The 19914-nt window shown below is 37.9% G+C and overlaps 1 protein-coding gene across 1 annotated transcript in view; it reads left to right on the top strand.

Annotated features, from left to right (window-relative positions):
* NSUN2 (NOP2/Sun RNA methyltransferase family, member 2) overlaps nucleotides 1-18958 on the top strand; it is a 19218-nt gene extending 260 nt beyond the window's left edge. Inside the window, exons 2-18 of the mRNA XM_010571421.1 lie at nucleotides 68-172; nucleotides 286-391; nucleotides 1037-1108; nucleotides 3634-3718; nucleotides 4367-4559; nucleotides 4966-5040; nucleotides 6166-6296; nucleotides 8843-8916; nucleotides 11902-12032; nucleotides 12647-12743; nucleotides 13857-14032; nucleotides 14564-14656; nucleotides 15039-15174; nucleotides 16473-16553; nucleotides 16771-16909; nucleotides 17687-17726; nucleotides 18392-18958. Coding sequence (XP_010569723.1) covers nucleotides 68-172; nucleotides 286-391; nucleotides 1037-1108; nucleotides 3634-3718; nucleotides 4367-4559; nucleotides 4966-5040; nucleotides 6166-6296; nucleotides 8843-8916; nucleotides 11902-12032; nucleotides 12647-12743; nucleotides 13857-14032; nucleotides 14564-14656; nucleotides 15039-15174; nucleotides 16473-16553; nucleotides 16771-16909; nucleotides 17687-17726; nucleotides 18392-18797 — 2140 coding nt within the window. The 3' untranslated portion in view covers nucleotides 18798-18958. The remainder of the gene's footprint in view (nucleotides 1-67; nucleotides 173-285; nucleotides 392-1036; nucleotides 1109-3633; nucleotides 3719-4366; nucleotides 4560-4965; nucleotides 5041-6165; nucleotides 6297-8842; nucleotides 8917-11901; nucleotides 12033-12646; nucleotides 12744-13856; nucleotides 14033-14563; nucleotides 14657-15038; nucleotides 15175-16472; nucleotides 16554-16770; nucleotides 16910-17686; nucleotides 17727-18391) is intronic.
* The last annotated feature ends 956 nt before the right edge of the window (nucleotides 18959-19914 follow it).

The raw sequence follows: 19914 nt of genomic DNA, 5'->3' as shown, positions 1-19914 counted from the left end.
CCGGCGGGCCGCCGCCCGGAGTGGGTGCGTGGCCTCCCGCGGGTGTGCGTGTGCCTCTGCCCCGCAGCCACGCCAGAGAGGTTCTGCACTGCCTGAAGGAGAAGTACTTCGGGGAGCTGCGGGGCCTGGAGGTGGACGGCCAGAAGGTGGAGATGCCGCAGCCGCTGAGCTGGTAAGGGGGGGGGGAACACCCTTCCCCTTCGCCCCTGCCCCATAGCCAGCCTGGCGAATCCGTTTCCTGCTCTGTCGCTTTTCTTTCGCCTCTGCCCCTCTTCCCCCCGCCAGGTACCCAGAGGAGTTAGCCTGGCACACCAACCTCAGCAGGAAGATCCTACGCAAGTCACCGCAACTGGAAAAGTTTCATCAGTTTCTGGTTAGCGAGACGGAATGTGTAAGTTTTCGATAGATCTTGATGGGGTTTTTTATATTTTTTTTTCTTTTATATCCCAACCAGTGTTTTATTCAAATGTGTTGCAAGATGCTGAGGACGTACCTTTTCTCTCAGAAGCCGAGCGGCTCAGAAGAACCTGAATTTTAGGGCGCTGTTGGCAGCAATTTGGCCCACAGCTCTGGCACATAGCTGCAGTTACAAATATTTCTCCTAAACTAATTGCAGTTCTTTTTATTTGGAAATGTGAAAGTGAGCTCCTGTAAAACAGTTAGTTGCTGTTAGAAGATGGATGTTTAAACCTGGTAAAAAGCACACCTGCGTGCATAACAAGACTTACCTTTTGTGACGGATATTTCTCACTTGGTTGAAGCCAGTTTCTCATCTCTTTTGAGCAGAAACTGCATCCGTAGATTTAATAGAATTGGAGCAAATATGCAATTTCCAGAAATTTCAATTGGGCAAAATACTGCGTGGTGGGGTTTTTTTTGTTAAATGCTAATAAAATATAATCCTAAGTTTATAACTGTGGTTTCAATTGCTTTATTAATTTAATATAGAGAGATTTAAACAGTTTATTGCAAAAGAAATGCATTCTTTTGTGGAATATAAAGGAGTTTGGTTTTGTTGGTTTTTTTTTCTTTCAAGGGAAATATCAGTCGTCAGGAGGCTGTTAGCATGATCCCACCTCTGCTGCTTAATGTTGACCCTCATCATAAGGTAACTCAGGAACATACAGTGTACTAGAGTTTTTTCCTAGAAGATAGTTTGATTAAACTACAAATTACAACAGTAGTATCAATGCTGATACACATTTCTGGTTTGTGTTGCTGTTTTGTGCTTTCTGCATGTAAACGGCAACAGTCAGCTGGTGTTCAGATCACAAATACCCTGTCAGAGGAACAAATGCTTTTCAAGCTATATGTAATACCCTGTAAAAAACACTTAGGTTTTAAGTAGTTGCATAATCTTACTTTCAAAGTGTAAATGTATTGAGTTGCATCTCATTTATGTGTTTGTGTTTCAACCCCCTTTTAAAGTAAGATGTCTGTTTTTAACTTCCTGCTGCCCATCACACTGTGAACAGATGTAGTTTTCCACATCCAAATGACAAAGTTCTCTACCACGTAGTTTTCACCCCTCTATGCCTTTTGAAGGAGTTGCAAACTTCTGCTCTATAAATGTTAGGCAAAATAATTTGGGTGAGCTGAAACATGCTGTTGGTGGTGGCTGAAGAGTATCGGTTGCTAACTTTTTTAATTGAGGCATCTGAGGAATGCCCGTGATATTTTCTAATGGCAGATTGGAGGAATGGGGCTACCTTGATAGCAGACTTCCTGTTCTAACCTTAGTGATGTTTTCATACTCTATGCTTGTTTGCAGAATTAATCTGTCAGGTGGCCTTACTCTCTTAATCTGTTAAGTTAATGAGCTAGTTAGAAGTGCCTTGCTACGTCAAGCAGGCACGTTGTGCACTTCTTTCTTAAAATTTTCATGCTGTATCTTAAAATTTTAAGTTTTTCAAACTTCTGGCCTACATATTTTACAGACTTGTTTGTACTTACTTGTTTTTGTATGTTAATGTTACTTAGCATCCATAACTTTTCAGTTTGTTCTCTCCTGCTCTCACCTCAACCCAATGTATGACACAAGGTTGATGGCTATTTTACGTGAGGCAAGGTCTTCTCATCTCTCTTAAATGAATAATGAATTCAGTGTTATGTTCAGTCCTAATGTGTCACAGGTGCATTTTGAGGGTTTTTTTGAGTTGGAACAGGTAGTGAGTGTGTTCAGCTTAATATGAAACACAAATTGTGAGAATATTTTTGCACACACCTTACTTATATTGCATATACTAAGCTAGCAGTATACAGTTTTTACGTTGAATGTTTAACTTTGGTCACTGTATTTCAGCGAGCACTTTACAGAAATGCGTGTAAGGTTTCAAAATTTGCTCATAAATCAGACTCAGAATAGGTTCTTTAGCTTCTCTTTTGACAAGACAGCAAATAGCTGCTGTAATGATGCCTTGGCTGTTGCCGTTTAGGACCTTTTATGGTCCTTAGTGCCTTATTTTCTGAGCTGTTTGTTATAACCAGAATTGCAGGTTGCTTTTCATGCTTAACCAGCATGTTCTGTACGTTGTGTCTTACATGCTGATTCCCGTCTCACACAAAGATCAGCTTGATGACGGCCCAGCCTCTCTGTAGTTGTGTTCAGTAAGCAGAAACCAGTAGCATTACTTTAAATGGCAGATACAACACCGTCTTACTGAGTGTGTTTCATGATGCATTAACACTGCTGCATGGCAGCGCTTATCACATGCTCTCAGTAAATGCTCTTTGCGTTTCTCTGGGGTCTATCTTCCGGTTTAGTCTTGTTCATGCCAGGGGCTTGCACGAGGATCTGAGCAGATCTGTCCCCATCTTTTATCTTGTTGCACGATTTTGGCTAACTTTTACTGGAGCTAAAGGTCTAGGAGGTAGTCATATGTTTCTGAAAATCTGTTAACTAGGCAAGAGGAAAGACTATGAGCTTCCTTGCTTAAGAGTGTTAGCTGTCAAATGGTTTGCTGAGAGAGCGTCTCTATGAATGACACGATCACAAGCCAAGTTCGTAATGAACCGGGAGGGAGAAATATGCTAGAAATCAGGTGTTGGTGTGCTGTTCTGTTCTGCTGCCTGAGGGTGGTTCGAATACTTCCCAAGTGCTTCTTCTAGCATATAGAAACAAGCAGTTTATGCTGCCCTGATTTTTTGCGTTAAAATGCAAATGTATGGGGAGGGGCAGCAGCTCATTTTTACAAAATCTATATGTTCAACTGTGTCAGTGTCTGATTAATTTACTGACAGTTAAAGTACTACTTGCTCTTGAATGTAACTTTGCTCTTTGTATGTGTGTGTATATATAAAGTTCCAGTTAACTTCAGTCCGAATTGCTTGTGAACTCATAAAAGGACCATATCCTCATATCTATATGCAGATTTCTCTTTCAAATTTTTTTTTCAGCTGATGTATTTGTTCCCTACAGACTAAAGTCCTTTTTATATTTTAGACCCTCAGAGATAAAGCATACAAAGAATAGAACTGTATTTTATGTTTTTGCAAATTGGTGTTCAGAACATTCATAATTCTGCAAGTGTATGCAAAAGTATTTAATTTAAACTAGAACACATAGTAAATTTCTCAAGTACTTAAAAAATACAAGGTAGGACTGTTTTTTTTTTAACTTTCTGGTGTTTGTAGATTCTAGATATGTGTGCTGCACCGGGATCTAAGACTGCACAACTCATTGAAATGTTGCATGCAGACATGAATGTTCCTTTTCCCGGTAAGTCTGGAAAAACTACCAAAAAATTCTGTGACTTTGAATTTCTGCTTTTTCTTGTAGAAGATTATTTTTAATATCACAGATAAGTAACTGCATTTAACTGCATGTTGAATTCCCAGACTGGTTGAGTGATACGAGATGGGAAGTACCCCACCTTTTCCTTGAAACTTTGTGGGCTTCCTTGGCTTGAAGGAGAGAACTTGTCTTCTTTTTAAGCTTCAGAATCTTTACTTTCAGTTAGATGCTTACAGAAAATACTGCCCACAGAAACTGTGAAGTTGGGGGGAGTGGATTCTTTCTGCGTTCTACTGGAAATCTGCTCATGTACGGGGATTGTCTTTGGTGGCAGTCAAGGTTTTCTCTGTTATAAGGGTTTTACTTTGAGAGTGAAAAGTTGAAGGGCCCTAGGTTGTGTCTTATTGCCGCTGCACGGAAGCTCTAGAACTCTCGAGACTGTATTTGACACATCAGTTAAACCTCAACGTACTTTATGTTATTTTATGTTCAGTAAGGGGTCCTCTATTCATAAGCAGTCTTTTAAGTAAAAATCTCTAGTGAAAGGTTTACACAACTTTGAAGATAAGGCAATAAACTATGTAAAATTACTGTTGAATGGTAAAGCATCTTCCCACTATTTTATCTCTCCAGAGGGTTTTGTAATTGCTAATGATGTCGACAACAAGCGCTGCTATTTGCTGGTTCATCAGGCTAAGAGATTAAACAGTCCGTGCATCATGGTGGTAAATCATGATGCTTCCAGCATTCCTAACCTACAAATAGATGTTGATGGAAGAAAAGAGGTCCTCTTCTATGACAGGATATTGTGTGATGTCCCCTGCAGGTATCTTGCATGTAATCTTCAATACAGAGATTTTACTGCACTAAGCGCTGTGCTAGGATTTTTGTGTTACTGAGTTATGCTCTTTGAGTTGCTCAGTGAGTTATGATTTATAGTAACTTCCAAAACAGGCAAATGCCTTAAAACTGTCTTAGGTAAGGGGATACCAGATGAAGGTGAACTTTTTTCATTCCAAGTGTTACTTAAGTTTGGTCAGCTGAAGGGCTTCAAATTTTGGACTTAGACTCAGAATACTGAAATACAAAGATATGGTAGAAATGAACAGCACAGCATAGGAGAACTAGTTAATGTGGGAGAGGGACAGTTAATTTTTTGCCGCTATAAATGACGTGGACATGGAATGAGCTTTACCCACAAACAATACAAATCCATTCAACCTCTGTTACAGTGGAGATGGAACCATGAGGAAAAACATTGATGTATGGAAGAAGTGGACAACACAAAACAGTTTGCAGCTCCATGGGTAAAAATGCTTATTACACATCTGCACTTCTTTGATTTCTCTCTCCGCCTTTTCCCATATCTTTAACATCTGCATGCATTCACATGTTAATATATGACAAAGCAGAGACTAAGAAGAGTCACTTTTCTCTCAAATCAAGAGCTTATGTGCTTTTCAGAGAAAGTGTAGTGTTTCAGATATGAGGAGTGGACTGTGTGAATCTAAATTGCTTGTATTCTTATGAATATCTGACATTAATGTTCACTGAATTAATTTAGACAAGGTAGCTAATAAAACAGGGAACAAATGATTTGGTTGGGATTCTTAGCATTTAGGCAGGTAAAACAGTGTTGGAAAATACAGAAACTTGTAAAATTTAATAGTAATGTTTTGAAGTCTTCAGAATATTAGAGATCATACATAAACAGTTTCAGTTACCTGAGACTGACTTATGTTAACTCATGGTGAATGAGTACTTAGCCTAGTGCAGGCACATGGTAAAAAGCAGTAATTTAAACACAGATGAAAAAGCTTTAAATATTTTACTGTGCATTTGTAACAAGCTGGGAATGCTGTCAGTTACTGTGACTCATCTGACCTGTGGTGACTTGTTACTGCTTGGTAACTCATTCATAATTCCAGGTTTTATTTTAGTTTTAAGTATAAAGGTAGGGTATAAGCTGGTGATCCAGCTCAGTGATACTTTTCTCAGAAGGCCCATGCTAGCTAAGCTGTGTCATCCATAATCTTTGTAATAGATTGCTCATCATTTTAACTCTAGATTTCTGAGAAGAGTCAGGTTTTGGGGTGTTATTTTTCTAGTGTTGAGTACTTCATAATAAACTTGATGAGGCACTAGAAAGAACAAAATACAGAATGTTATGTTGAAAGTTATCATGAAAGTTTGACCTGATTGCTGTTTTAATAGGTGTAATTGTGAGTGTGTCTGCAGTATAGACTCCACTAAGCTGACTTAGTTTAAAACTGACTAATTTGTGTACTGCTGACAGCTGTGGAACTTGGTAAGGGCTGGCTTAGTCCATGGAGAGTAATGTGTCTGCAATATAGCTTCACCTGTAAGAAATCTGATGGCAAATCTTTCTGGTTCCTGAATGATACCTGGCTAGACCAAGAGTGTTCTGTTAGATTGCAGTTAAGAATTGCAACCCGTGGTGTTGAACAGCTGGCAGAAGGCGGGAGAATGGTATATTCTACATGTTCGTTGAATCCTATCGAAAATGAAGCTGTGATCGCATCTCTGCTGGAAAAGAGTCAAGGTGAGAATGCAAGCTTGGGCAGAGTGGGGAAATCTTTTGGGTTTTTTCTCAGCCTAGAAAAGGATGTGTGTATGATAGTACTAGTAATAAGCTTAGCATAGGTAACATGCTCCTAGTATGCAAAACTGCAGCAATTTTTTGGTACCAGTAGGATTTCATTGGTGTTGATATGAGCGGTCGTCTTAAATGGGCCTACATGGGGTGTAAATAAATATAAAACCTGAAGAAGTTGTGTTAATGATGCACAAAAGACTTCTGCAGATCAGTGGAATTCAGTCTGTGTTATCTGGCTTCTGCTAACCAATTCCACTGGTTGGAGTCCATGTTGGACATTCGTATTTCCTTTGGAAAATGTGGTGTGGGACATTACTGCTGTATGCTGTAGGAGTAAAAAGCCCAGAATGTACTTAAGCAGTTAGAGGAATGTTGTTGTGCAACCAGTAGGTGAGAGTCACTGATACCTTTAGCATCTTTTGACCCACATTTTGACATGCTTGGAATTTTAATGTCTTTAAGCTCATGGGGTGTTTTTTACACCTTTGACTAGCACATGAAGGCTTGCTCAAGTTGCTGTTAAGTGATGAGCTGGGAAGCTGCACTGCATCAGTTTGTGATAGTAGGGCTTAGTAGCCCAAATCTCTGGCCTTGAGCTGATGGACACTGTTTTTTCTGAGTCAGTAACCTGAAGTTTGGAGATATCTGATTGGATTTTGCATGAAAAGTTCCAGAGGCTTTAAGTTGAGCCTTGTACAGAGCAGAAGCAGCTGTATGGCTCCTGGAGCTGAGCTGGTTCTGGAAGTAGAATAGCCCATTTTGTGTAATGTTTTCTTTGTGCCAGTCACTATTCTGGCCCCAAATTACACATGAAATTTCATTGTCTCAGAAACACCAGTTTAGCTAAAATGCCTGCAGATAATTAGGAATTGACTATTTAATTTCCACTCAAAGGACATTTTTATTTGGAGGTAGTTTCTTTGGCAGACTGAGTGAAAGAACAACGTAGGTCAGTTTCCAGTAAATTATAGCATGCTTGGCTTATTGAAGGCTGTTAAGTTTAAGGATGACAACATTGGAAAGTAGTATGGACTAGTTTGGATAGGAGCATAAAGCAGTATGGATGTTAGTGGAGGCCAACAATTGCAGCATCTGGGGCAAATTCAGTACTTGGAAGTCAGGATCTTGACTGGCTGTGGCATTCGATCTTGTCTCTGCGCAGTGGGGGTATTCTGGGGCTGACTTGGAGGCTATGACGAGTCCCAGTGAGCAGGCATTATCCTGGGGGCTTGAACACAGGTGTAGCTACAGAAGGGTGAGGTAGTGCAGCGGTCTGCAAGGGGCTCTGTACCTCGAGGATTTGCTCAGGTCAGTCCAGAAGGTTCATTGGTTCTTCAGCGTTAACTTAGATCCTCGCACTGTGCTACACTGCTACTTGTGGAGCAGATCAGAGATTGCGTTGCCTTAGGGCTGAAGGAGTAAGGAAAAGGCACTTTTGTACCATGTTTACTGGGAGTTGTGTAGTACTTCTGACAGACTGTTCAGTGCCTGATCGGTCTGGTGTAGTCTTGAGGCATCAGTTGAAGTCATGCTGTGGGTAGGCAGGAATATTCAAAGGATGGATGCAAACATCAAGTTTAATCAGATTTGAAATGTCATTTTGGAATTTGTCTAAGAATTCATGTATCACTTCTTCATTTATTTTAAAGATTTGCTTAAACTGTCACTGTGAGAGTAAATGCTTAGTCATGTAGAACAGGTTGACAAATTGTGTACAACATGAGGAAAAGCCTACCTAACTGTTAAATAACAAAGTATTCAGAATCACAAAAAAGGAAATTTTAAGGATGTTCTTCCCTAGGGAGATAACCTATTTAAACAGTAAGTTTTTATATCATTCTTTCTGGACTTGGGGCAGCTTAAAGTTTTTACTCAGTAGATTAAATTATAATCTGTTGATGTTTCTTGTCGTAATCTGACATATTTAAGGCACATAGCCTTTTGTCCTGTTAGGTTGATAGTACTTCCCTTACTGTTAAACAGTTTGGAATTTTCCGTTTAAAAAATAATAAATTCTTTTTCCTCTCTCACTGGAATATATTAAGATTGTCAGTCCATAAAATGAGAATATATCAAGCATTTTAAAAGGCTTAGTCATCCCAAAAGAGTACTTCTCTGAAAAATACTTAATCAGTGTAGTAAATCCGAATACTAAGTAAGTGAGAATAAAAACTTCTATGACTGCATTGCATGGAATGCTGATGTTTAATGATACAGGTTGTAGAGTATTACTCTATGCAGCTGCTACGAAAGGTATCTAACCATTATATTTCACTTAATTTATAGGCTGCAAACTTTTGTAGTTATTATGAACAGTTCTTACTGTCTTGTTAATTTACAGGGTAGCAATTGTGTAACATTTTGTTCTTTGAAAGTTTTAAAAAGCAATGGTCTTAAAATGATCTTGAAGGAAAACTATTTTTATAAAAGTTAATTAGGAACACAACTCTCAAATTCTGTTATCAAGAATGTTTATGTTCTTGGGATTTCAGGTGCCTTAGAACTTGCTGATGTCTCTTCTGAGTTACCAGGTTTGAAGAGGATGCCAGGAATTACAAAATGGAAGGTACTTAACCTGATATTTCTGTGAAGTTTTTGGTCTGCGGTAGAGTGTTAAATTAGGAAAATTTTTAAGTGTAACATTTCAGGTTGTGCTGAAGTAATGGTAGTGAATTTCTCCTTAGAGTTTTAGACAATATAGCATTGCAGGGGAGAGGGCTAAAAATCTTTCTGGTGGTAAGTTCTTGTCTCCTCATCTGCTCTCCTCTTTTTCCTCTAGCTTTCTTTGCCTGTCTCCTATACTTTCTTAATATAATTCCCTTTTCTATTGTGTGCATGTGGCCTGTAGATGGCAACATGGTTTCAGCCACCCTTTAAGTTACCCCTCCTCCTCTGCTTTACAGTTTGAGCATTAGATTCTACAGTTCTTTAGCTGGTCTCTTCAAATCATTTGGAAGTAAAAGCTGTTAAATCCTTTCTGGAAGTAAGCTATAAAACCTGCAGTGATGTAAGTAATCCTAGAATGTGAATAGAATCTGTATTTTGCTCCAGGGCTGATGTGATTTCAATTCTGGAAACGGGGGACGGGGGGAACAAAAAACCCTAAAGGTTTTTCAACTTCCTGTTAAGAGTACAATCAAGAAGAGCAGAAGGCCATCCTGGTAGCAGGGAAAGAAGCTCCGATTAAATTTTAATTACAAGCATGTGCTTTTGCAATGCCATTGGTTGTTCTGTCTCCTCTCACCATTTCACTAGTCTCTTGCAATGGCAGTCTGCAGGTTTATGCCTCTGCGTAGGCTAATGAACAAGATGCATGGTAAAGATCTGCTTATGTTCTGCTGTTGGAAATCCAGCTTAGAAACTAGCTGATTTATTTCTTCTTACAGTTCCAAAAGTTTAAATTATATGCTTGTACCTGAAGGATAAATGTAAAATGCATAACTGTGGCTTTATGATTGTAATTTTACCTTTTTTGGTACTGTATAAAGCTACAAAATATAAAGATCATTAAGAGTACATTGTATTCCCTGTAACATTTATTTCTGCCTTTGCAGCTGAAATATAAATCTCCCTAATGGGTATTTTAAAACGTAGGCTTATAAAATCTGTTGAAAGTTTGCAAGACTTTCTTCAGCCCTTATTTGCTGCTACTGTATTTTTTCAAGCCTCATTGGCTAGCTCATAACTGGATGTATTTGCTTGCTTTGGTGCTGTTTTTACTTGGTGTAGTCTTTTGTTTCCTGGTGAAAGGTCGGTTAAGTGGGAACTCTGCACCAGTGATTACATTGAATATTCCTGAGCATCAGTTGACTATAAATCTCTGGAAGCAGCAAAATAAAAATAAGGTTTCGTTCAAGGGACACTTAGGTGCTTGGAAATAGCGTTCAGTACTCTCTCCTTAAGCCACTTAGCCAACTCCAATGAATTATTTCAGAGTCTTTAAGGAAGAGACCTTTTTAACTCCAGACGTCTAGTCTTCATCCTACCCTACCAAGACGCTAGTGAAATGTGCAATAGAGAAGAGTTCGGCATGTCGTTTGATGCTTTGTTATTCTACCAGTCACGTTGTGTGGTTAGGCTGGTAAACCAAAACTGAACAGAGCAGGGCTATTAGGCAGTTGTTCTAGTACATCCAAAATAGTTCTAGACTTGTTTGCACTTCCAGTTATTTATCTGTCCCATTGTTTGTTTCTCTCAAGCTGAACTCATGACTTCCAAAGAAGAGCAGTTCAGAATCAGTGTATCTTGTCTCCATCTGGCAATGTGACATGTAGTATCTTTGGTCCTGAAATGCTAATTCTGGAAGTACAGTCATTTCTATTTCAGGAACATGCAAAGGCACAATATTTTAGGTGTGATCAGATCAGTGGCTGAGAAATGCCAGGCTTCATGATGCTGAAATCTGTGTTCTAACGTTCTTAGTGAAATTGTAATGTAGATAAATGTTACATTTCAGTTTCCAGTGGAACACTGAATTAAACCTTCAAGTCAATCACAGCGAGGTGTATGAAAGCACTTCATTGTATTTGCCAGTCCTGAAGTCACCATCGCTGTGACTTCTCTATTTTTGTTGCCTTAACAACAGAAATGGGCCTTCGTTTCAGTCATTAATTTTATGCATTTGCCCCGTGCATCCCCAGATGTGACCTTTCTTACAGCCCTAGCGTCCAGTACAGAACCAGGCATCTAGGGCTCTGAAGTCAAGTTTTCCTTGGGGTTTTTTCTTTTCACGTTGGTATCTTCCTTAAAGAGCATTCAAAATGCCTCGCTACAGGAGTTGTGGCTCTAACCTTCTGCTTGTCTCTTAAGAGTCCATCAAAAGCTTTGACCCTTAGACAGAATGAGGTCATGTTATGTCCACACAATATCTTAAAGTGGATTTATAGGTGTGTTCTGAGTCCTGGATAAAGACACAGACACAAGAAAATTCACGGGGATGTGGTTCTTCAGTAACTTTCCTTGAAAACATCTCTTTCTGTGACCTATGTATGCCTGTGTCATGGGGCTCTCTGCTTGCCAAGCTGTTGTGTTGCGCTCTTGCATCCTTATTATATAATGAAATTGGGATTCCTCGTTTCTATTCTCTATTAGACTGCAGTAGCCCTTTTCCTTTGTATACTGCTTGGAAGCTGCCTGTGGCAGAATGTTTCACAGCCAGTCTCATGGAGAAAAAGAAGTAGCGTGTCCTAAATCTGATGGCTTACTAATTTGATATATTCCACCACTGCCCTTCCTTTGGATTTTGGTGTTCTGTATGTTCTAACAGGTTACCAGAGATCACTGCAGTTGATTCTGCACCAGTCTTTACTTGACTGCACACTTTTTGAAGCATACAAAGTGAAGCAAAGAGGTACAGCTGTCAAGAATCTCCTGCTCTTAAGTGCAGACATACAATGCATAAAGGAACAAGGCACTTTAAAGAACTTAATTTACTATACCAGAAAATAACGTCTGGTTTTGGCATCTGAACCTTGGTTTGAAAGTATTTTAATTAAAGCTTGTGAAATGGTGACTTATATTCTTCACAGTAGTTATATTTACTCCTTTAAAGGTAATGCTGAAAGATGGACAGTGGTTTGAAGAGTGGAAAGATGTGCCTTCAAATAGACAAACACAAATACGTCCCACTATGTTTCCAGTAAAAGATGAAGAGAAGCTAAAGGCAATGAATCTAGAGCGTTGGTAAGTTTTCCCAGAGTAGATTTTATGAGGTTTTGATGGTTACATTGTATGGTGGTGGGCAAAGTACAATTAGGTCGGATTAGGAATGTGTTGGAGTATAGACCTGTGCTTGTATAGGTCTGAGTGTATTTCCATTGCTTCATTTGTAATGGCAGTACACAATATTTAAATGCCAGTAAACTGAGAGAAATTATTGAAAGTTGCATACAAGGAATTAAGTATTCACACAAACCGGTCAGATTCTTGGCATGCAGTAGAGATACGTAGCCAAAATTACTGGAAAAGTATGTAAAACTTTAACATTTTAACAGTGTGACTTATGTGCTAAGAAAGACTTTCCGTAACTATTCTAAAAATAGTGTTTAGAAATGAGTCATTAAAGCTCAGATATGAATGGTAAAATGAATGCGTTGCACGGATGCAAGTTATTTTGCTAGAATGCTCTATTTTAGGTTCTGTTTCTAGCTTGATAAATTAAATCTGCACAATCCTACTAGGAATACTTAGTTTACCATGAAAGTAAATATAAATGTGACACTTCTAGCGCTTTTGTGAGAGCATGAATGCTGCTGATGAATACACTGCAACATTTTTTTTTCTTTCCCCGACTCCAGTCTTAGGATATTGCCACATCACCAGAACACAGGAGGTTTCTTCGTGGCTGTGTTAATAAAAAAATCTCCAATGCCATGGAATAAACGCCAGCCAAAGGTAACTTCTTTTGAAAGAGCTACAATGTTAACTTTTAATAACATTCTAGATATTTTTGAAAGCTTACATAATAGAAAACATATTATAACTGTTTTGTATCTGCCCTTCAGTTATAGTTCAGTGTGTCAATTAAAAATAAATTCCTAAATCTCTTAAGAACTTAAAAAAAAAATAATCTCCTTTTAAAATAGGAAAAAAAAGGAGGGGGTATTTTGAAATCAAGTTTTGAAAAAAAACTTGAACCTGAAATTAAGGCTTTGAAAGAATTACAGAAGCGGATTAGACTGGGTAGCTAAAGCTGCCACTTCCATCAGCTGTGTGTGGTCCCTCTGCTGAATGCTTTTTTCTGCTGTGTTGTAAGCTAATTCTGATTTCATTTTATCTTAGTCTGTGCCTGGTTGCTCAGGAGTGATTCACTAGCAGATTAGTCTAGCAGATCAGCGCCGGGGGGAATGGATGTAAAACTGTTAAGAGCAGCAGCAGCTTCAGCCATCTGACTTTAATCCATTTGTTGTCAATTGTCTTTAAAATCCTGTCAACAGGATTTTAAGTTAACATGATTTATTTGATCTCTTAGATTGTTCACGTCTTTGAGAGAAACTTCTTGTGCGAATCCCTTTTAGCTGTTTCTATTTATTTGATTTGCTTTATTAGAACACCTTATGAGTAGAATGCATGTGGCAGTAAGGAAAAAGCATTTATTCAGAAGCAAGCGTCATCCAGATAGTTGATGTTGTTCTAAGTTTAAAGTTGTAGCACTCTTACAGAGTGCAACAGCAGGATGTGTGTGGCATTTTGAGCGCTAGGAAGAAAGCAGCAGATCCTGGCTTAAAACAGCCTTCTCTGTGAGTGCTTGAACATGATTTTGTAAATGGTACAAAAATAGCTTTCTTGGACAGTTGGTAAGAAATTGTCCAGATCAGTACTAGAGGTAAATGCAACTTATAATGGTATCTTGACTTAGTAATCAGATTAACTGCCTAAATGGATCTGTTTAAGCGCTTACCTACAAATTGATAATAATTAAGCACATGCAAAGAGAGAACATAGGTACCTTTCGTTACAAGTTAAATACTACTTTTGCTTTGTTGAAAATTCTATAATTTGAAATAGGTTCATCAGAAATTACCACAAAGAACGGGAGATACTGAAGTGACAGCAGCTAATTCAGATAATGGTTCTGAATGTATTACTGAAGAACCAACACTTGCTGAAAATGAAGAGTCTAAGACAATGCAAGAATTGCAGAATTCAGACACGGAGCAAAGCAAAAAGGAAGGAGTATGTGGGTAAGAGACCATGTCTAAGTATTTGTCCTGTGATGGCTTTGTAATTGCGGAGTATTCTATAGTTCTTTGTTATTGGACTTATTTAGAAGTCGATCAAGAAGAATTAATGAATCTGCTCAGTTGTCCTATGTTTCCACATTTTATGTCTCATATTTCAGCAAGTTAGGAAAATAACCACTTTTCTTATTAGCATTTGCAAAGTCTGTTAGTCATTTCTTCTCTGTCAAGGAAAAAAACTACTTTCAGAAGTTAACCTTAGGAAGAGCTTTACTGCGTTCACAATTTCTCCCTCAGAAATCTCTTGTTTATTTGTTTTCGTGGTTTCTGTTTTCAAGCACTGCTTTCACTTCCTCATTTTAAGAAGTTAAATGGTGGGTAGTGTTGTCTCAGTGAAGCACAGAAAAACGTCAGTATTCTGTTTGGCATGCTATCGTTACCATAAGCCAAGTGTTGATGAAACAAACTGAATATACTGTTTGTAAACCAAGAACTTTTACTAAAAATGACAATACAGTGGTATTTTCTTTATAGACCACCACCGTCTAAAAAAATGAAGTTGTTTGGCTTCAAAGAAGACCCTTTTGTGTTTCTCCCTGAAGATGATCCATTGTTCCTTCCTATCCAGTAAGAAAAAATGTTTCTGTTTGGCAGTAAGATTCCTATTAGTTTAGGAATATTAGTAGTTCAGTTCATCACAAAAGATGGGTCTAGTTGGTCATACATAAAACTTTTTCCCTAACTTTACACAAGGTGCCCCTCTCCTCAACATTTAAACTCTTAAATGAAAATAGCCAACTCTAGTTTGCAGTGGAAATTCTGAGTGTATCTTAGTGTCTATGACAGCTTGTTTTTTCTGATGTCATGCATCTTAGGAAGTCTAATCTTTGTGTTCTGGAGCCAAAGTGTTAAGTGTTTGCAGAGATAGCTCAAGGAAATGGACTAACCCATGCATTTTGAGATTGTAATTTCATTGTTCAATTAATCAAAACAAGTATTATGGCCACAGGAAGTTTTATGCATTGGACCCATCCTTTCCCAAGATGAATTTACTAACTCGAACTCAAGAAGGAAAGAAGAGACAGCTGTACATGGTTTCTAAGGAGCTAAGAAATGTGCTTCTGAACAACAGTGAGAAGATGAAGGTATGGTTCATCTCTTCACGATGCAGATCATAAGCATCAGTGGATGTCTCCTTGAACTTTTTTGCTGAGCTTATTGTTTATATAGAGGATTAGTCCTCTGATAGGCCTTTTTTTTGCAGTCTGAATGAGTGTTTTCCTCTATCCCCTCTCTGTTAAAGAGATGAAGAGTTGTCTCTGAGAGGTAAATAACAGTCTCCAAGATTAAAATTGGTATGTTTTTTGGCAGATGGAAGGGAACTTAAAAGTAGAGGAATGGAAAGGGTAATATATAGCTGCTGTGTGTGTACCAGCATTTTTACGCGGTCTTTGGGTACCTTGACAAGTTTACATTGACACTGTTGTATTTATGAGCCCCTTAATTGTACAAGTATTTAGATCTTTGAATGCCTACCAAAAATAACGGACAGCTTCAGCTGAATTATTAGCAGGCTGTGTTACATGGGGTCATTGTTTCAAAGTAATTTCAACAACTGAATATTTTGAAGAGTTGTTAAGCTGAATGATAATGGGATAAGAAGTAGTTTTTGTGAATTAGAGGGAAAGATGGTTTATTTTGTTTGTTTGTTTGTAATATGACTCCCCATGGAAAATGCCTTGCAAATGCTAAAGATTTATCTTAAAAGCCATTGAATAATTTAAGTTGGAATGAGGTCATCTAGTCCAGCTTCCTTCCTAACTTCAAAGCTATATCAGATACACTTCAGGGACTCATCCAGTCAAATCCTGAAAATTTCCAGCGATATTCATTGCGTCTTTGCAACGGATCTTTGCGATGGATAAATAATTATCCTTTTATCCCACAAGCATGAAATGGCTACATAATTGGCAAAATTTTAAGAAACTGGTGCATTACATTAGGTAGTGAGACTTTGGGTACCACAAAGGATATAGTGTCCTAATATTAAGCACTTGTGCATTTTTAAAATCCCGTCCTTGATTGATTTTCCCAGAATCACCCAGAAAATTCTTACTCAAACTAGAATTAAAATTAGACTTTAATAGTTCATTGCCCTCATTTTAAGACTGCCACTTCCTACCAGTGTTCAGTTTTCAATATGGAAAGGAGTAAAAAGTGTTTATGTTGAGAGAGCACTACGTTTTGATAGTGGGAATTCCTTTTTCCCTTGAATGAATTTTCACATGAATTTAATTCAGTGTCCAGTGCAAACGAACGAATGTTGTGGCAGAACTATCCTTTCTTCCCCCTTTTAGTCAAGCAGTTGAGGAAAAACAAAGTTCACAGTCGTAATTTAGAATTTATACTCCTTAATGCTGGTTACTGGCTTTGCTGTTTGCAGGTTATTAACACAGGGATAAAAGTCTGGTCTCGCAACAGTGATGGTGAACAGTTTGGATGCGCTTTCAGATTAGCACAAGAGGTAATTACATAGCATTGTATTTTCAAAGGTGATACTTTGGTTTCCTCTAGCACAGCTGGCATTAACTTTGTCAGATGATGACAATTTGCATTTTCAGTATGGTTTAAAATGTGAAAATTGTTTTCCGTTATTAGCTAAAGGACATACTGGTTTTAACATTTTTCCTTCAGAAAGTAGCAATTACATTTTTAAATAACTATATTTATTTATTAAACAGGGAATTTATACTCTGTATCCATTCATTCATGCAAGGATTATAAATGTCTGCATAGAAGATGTTAAAATTCTGCTAACCCAGGAAAATCCATTCTTAAGTAAATTTAGCAGTGAAACGCAGAAGAAAGTCAAAGACATGGGTAAGCCTTCTAATTTGTGCTATGATAAAATTATTATTATACAGTACATGGAAGACTGAAAATCCTGTCACATAAACTTTGTTTGCTAAAAATTTTGACTAAATTTATCTTAAGTATACTTGTTAAGTAGGTGAGTAAGCATTACTGAAACCCAGTGTGCTACTAGAAACTGTAGTCCTTTCTGATGACATTTAAGGTTTATGAACTCCAGAGAATGGAAGAGTTGCCAGGCTTGTGACTTCTGTGAAGCAGCGCTGTGAGGAAGCATTTAAAATATCTCATGAACAAAGATTTTATATACGCTACAGATCTTTATGGGGAACAATGTCTACTCATATTAAATTTTTATTTATGCTGGATGCTTGACGAAATGAAGATTGGTTTTCAGTGTTTTGTTTATGTTGGTTTTTTTCCAAGTCATCGCTGGTCCTTGTACTTCAGTGTTTGATGAGACAAAATGGGAAGAACAATTTTTCTGAAGTTTGGGCTGGCATGCTCTTATGTATTTTAATTTGTTTGTTTGGGGTTTGGGAGGGAGCAGGATTGGCAGTTGTTTTTGTAACTGTATAGATACTTTGGTCCGGGGAAAAAAAAAGGAATAAAAACTGGTATTGCCTGTAGTTTACTGTACTGATGTAGGTAACTGCTAACCAGCTCGTGCTGTGTGGCTATCTAAAAACTTGTTTTCTTGACCATTTTCAAATTATAGTCATTTTAACATTGTATGAAGTAACACATCTGTTTTGTTTTTGTTTCCCCCACCCCCCTTCCCTGTAGCAATGGGAAGTATCATTCTGAAGTATGACCCAGACCCTGAGTAAGTAGATGGGTTGCTTTTCATTTATGCAGTTTTAAAACTTGGACAAGAATTGATTTTCACTCAGAAAAAACATAAGTGGAGGCATAGAGATGCAGTGAGGTCAACAGTATAGCCAGACAGGATACAAAGACTGTAACAGGGAAAGAAGCTTTCTTGCCTGTGTATTCTTAAAACAACTGTAGGATTTAGCCTTATAAGGAGAACTAGTCGTTTTGCCAGAGCTCCACAGTATCACTGCATGTGATTTGTTTATTTGTTTGTTTCCCTGTGAAGTCCAGCATTTGGAATAGAAAAAGTTAAAGATTTTCATTGTTCATTTTTGCTGACAAAGTAGTATTAGAAGCTCTTGAGAACTTTTTGAATATAACCTTTTATCGTGCTGTTGCTTATATTAATTGTGAAACCAGAGTCAGAAAATTAGTGTACCTCTTGCAGAAATCTAATAGCATTGAGCTTTATTTTATTTGCTTGCTTGCTTGTATAGACAAGCAGGTACGTGTTTAGATATTGAAGTTAAGACCAATGTACTTGTCTTCTACGAATAGTTATAAAATGCATTCACTATTAAAGATTGTGCACTCATTTATCAGGGTATGGCTATAAAATTAAGTGTTGAAGATTAACTTTCTCATAGTTGACCGAACATAACTGCTTGTTTGTAGAAAGCCTGATGATCTTCAGTGTCCTATAGTGCTGTGTGGTTGGCAAGGAAAGACATCACTCCGTGCCTTTGTGCCCAAGAATGAGAGACTTCATTACCTGAGGATGATGGGAGTTGAAGTGTTTAAAGCAAAGAGGAAAGAGGAGGAATCGGAAAGTAAAATGGAGGAAGAAATTCAACATAGGCTGACACAAACAGAGGAAGGAATGGATGTGAAAGATAAAGAACATGATTTAGTCATGAAAATGGAAGCAGAAATAGGTGAAGAATCTACCCACAGTCCTGTGGAAAGCAGTACTATGGAAGTAGAAAATAAAATTGAGGATTTAGATCAATCTAGTAAAAATGCCAACAGTCATGTAAGCGAGGAAAGCAAAGACATGGATACGAGTAATGTGAAAGATTAGGTTTCTTTCTCTATTACTTGGCAGCTTCCATGAGTCTCACATCCAGACTTTTGCTTTTAGCATGGAAGTGTATTTTAAAATTTTGGTTGGAATAGGATGTTCCTCTTTTAAAGTTTCACCTATTTTATTTTTTAAATGAAAACGATAAAGAGATTTCTCTTCAAGTGTGTCTTCTTTTTACCATTTTAAGCTCCGTATTACTGGTGGGTTTCTGTGTCTGTTGCTGGCAATGGACCATGCACCAGTAAAATCTAAAGCCCATATTTGAAATGGAATAATGGTATGTACGGATGAACTGCCTGTGTAACTGGTCAAGAATTCCTTCAGAAGAAAAAAGGGGTTTCATTCAAAGCACATAAGTTCTAGAAAAACATTTTTTTCCTCTTACGATTGCATACCCTACCTACCACCCAATCTGATTGCTACTTAACGCAGGTTCTTTAATGGATAAGGGAATCAGTGTGAGTATGCGTACAGGTGCATATGTGGGATATCTAACTAACAACCTTGTTAACATTTATTCAAAATAAAACTGCACAGCATCCTGGAAAAAAAAATGCAGAATGCTTTTGGCAGAGACCAATGTCTGAGATTCTTCTTCAGAGTGATGAATTGCCTGACAGGCACAGCTAGTAAATGTCATTAACTAGATCTTCAGGTATGCTGACCATGCCTCAAACTCGTATCTTGAAATGTGCCTATGTGAGAGTCTGTGGCTGTCCCTCAGATCTACTGTGGTCATCTGTTTCTCTGTCATTTCTTCAAGTGGGAGTCATCTCTAATTTCTGCAAAATACTTGTTTCTAGCTGAAATAATAGTTTTTAAAAAAAGTGGTGATATATATATTGTTGTTTAGTGGATGTTTAAAAGAGGTTATTTAGGTCCAAAAGGGTAACTTAATCTGACTTAATTAAAAAAAAAAAAAAATAAATTAGTTGGCTACCTCAGAAACTTATAAGTTCCATCCTTTGTGGCTTAGTTTCAGCAGTACTCTTTGTACTTGTATCAAGTTGACCTGAAAGGGAAGTGACCAGTGGTACAAGGTATTGTAGGACCACGGTGATGCAAATATTTGTGTTGCTTGTCAAACTGAATTTTACCATGTGTATTTTACTGA

This window comes from Haliaeetus leucocephalus, unplaced genomic scaffold (genome assembly GCF_000737465.1).
Source record: "Haliaeetus leucocephalus isolate CR32 unplaced genomic scaffold, Haliaeetus_leucocephalus-4.0 Scaffold328, whole genome shotgun sequence".
Lineage (NCBI taxonomy): Eukaryota > Metazoa > Chordata > Aves > Accipitriformes > Accipitridae > Haliaeetus > Haliaeetus leucocephalus.
Note: the sequence above shows the minus strand (reverse complement) of the source record. Positions and strands in the feature narration are given on the sequence as shown.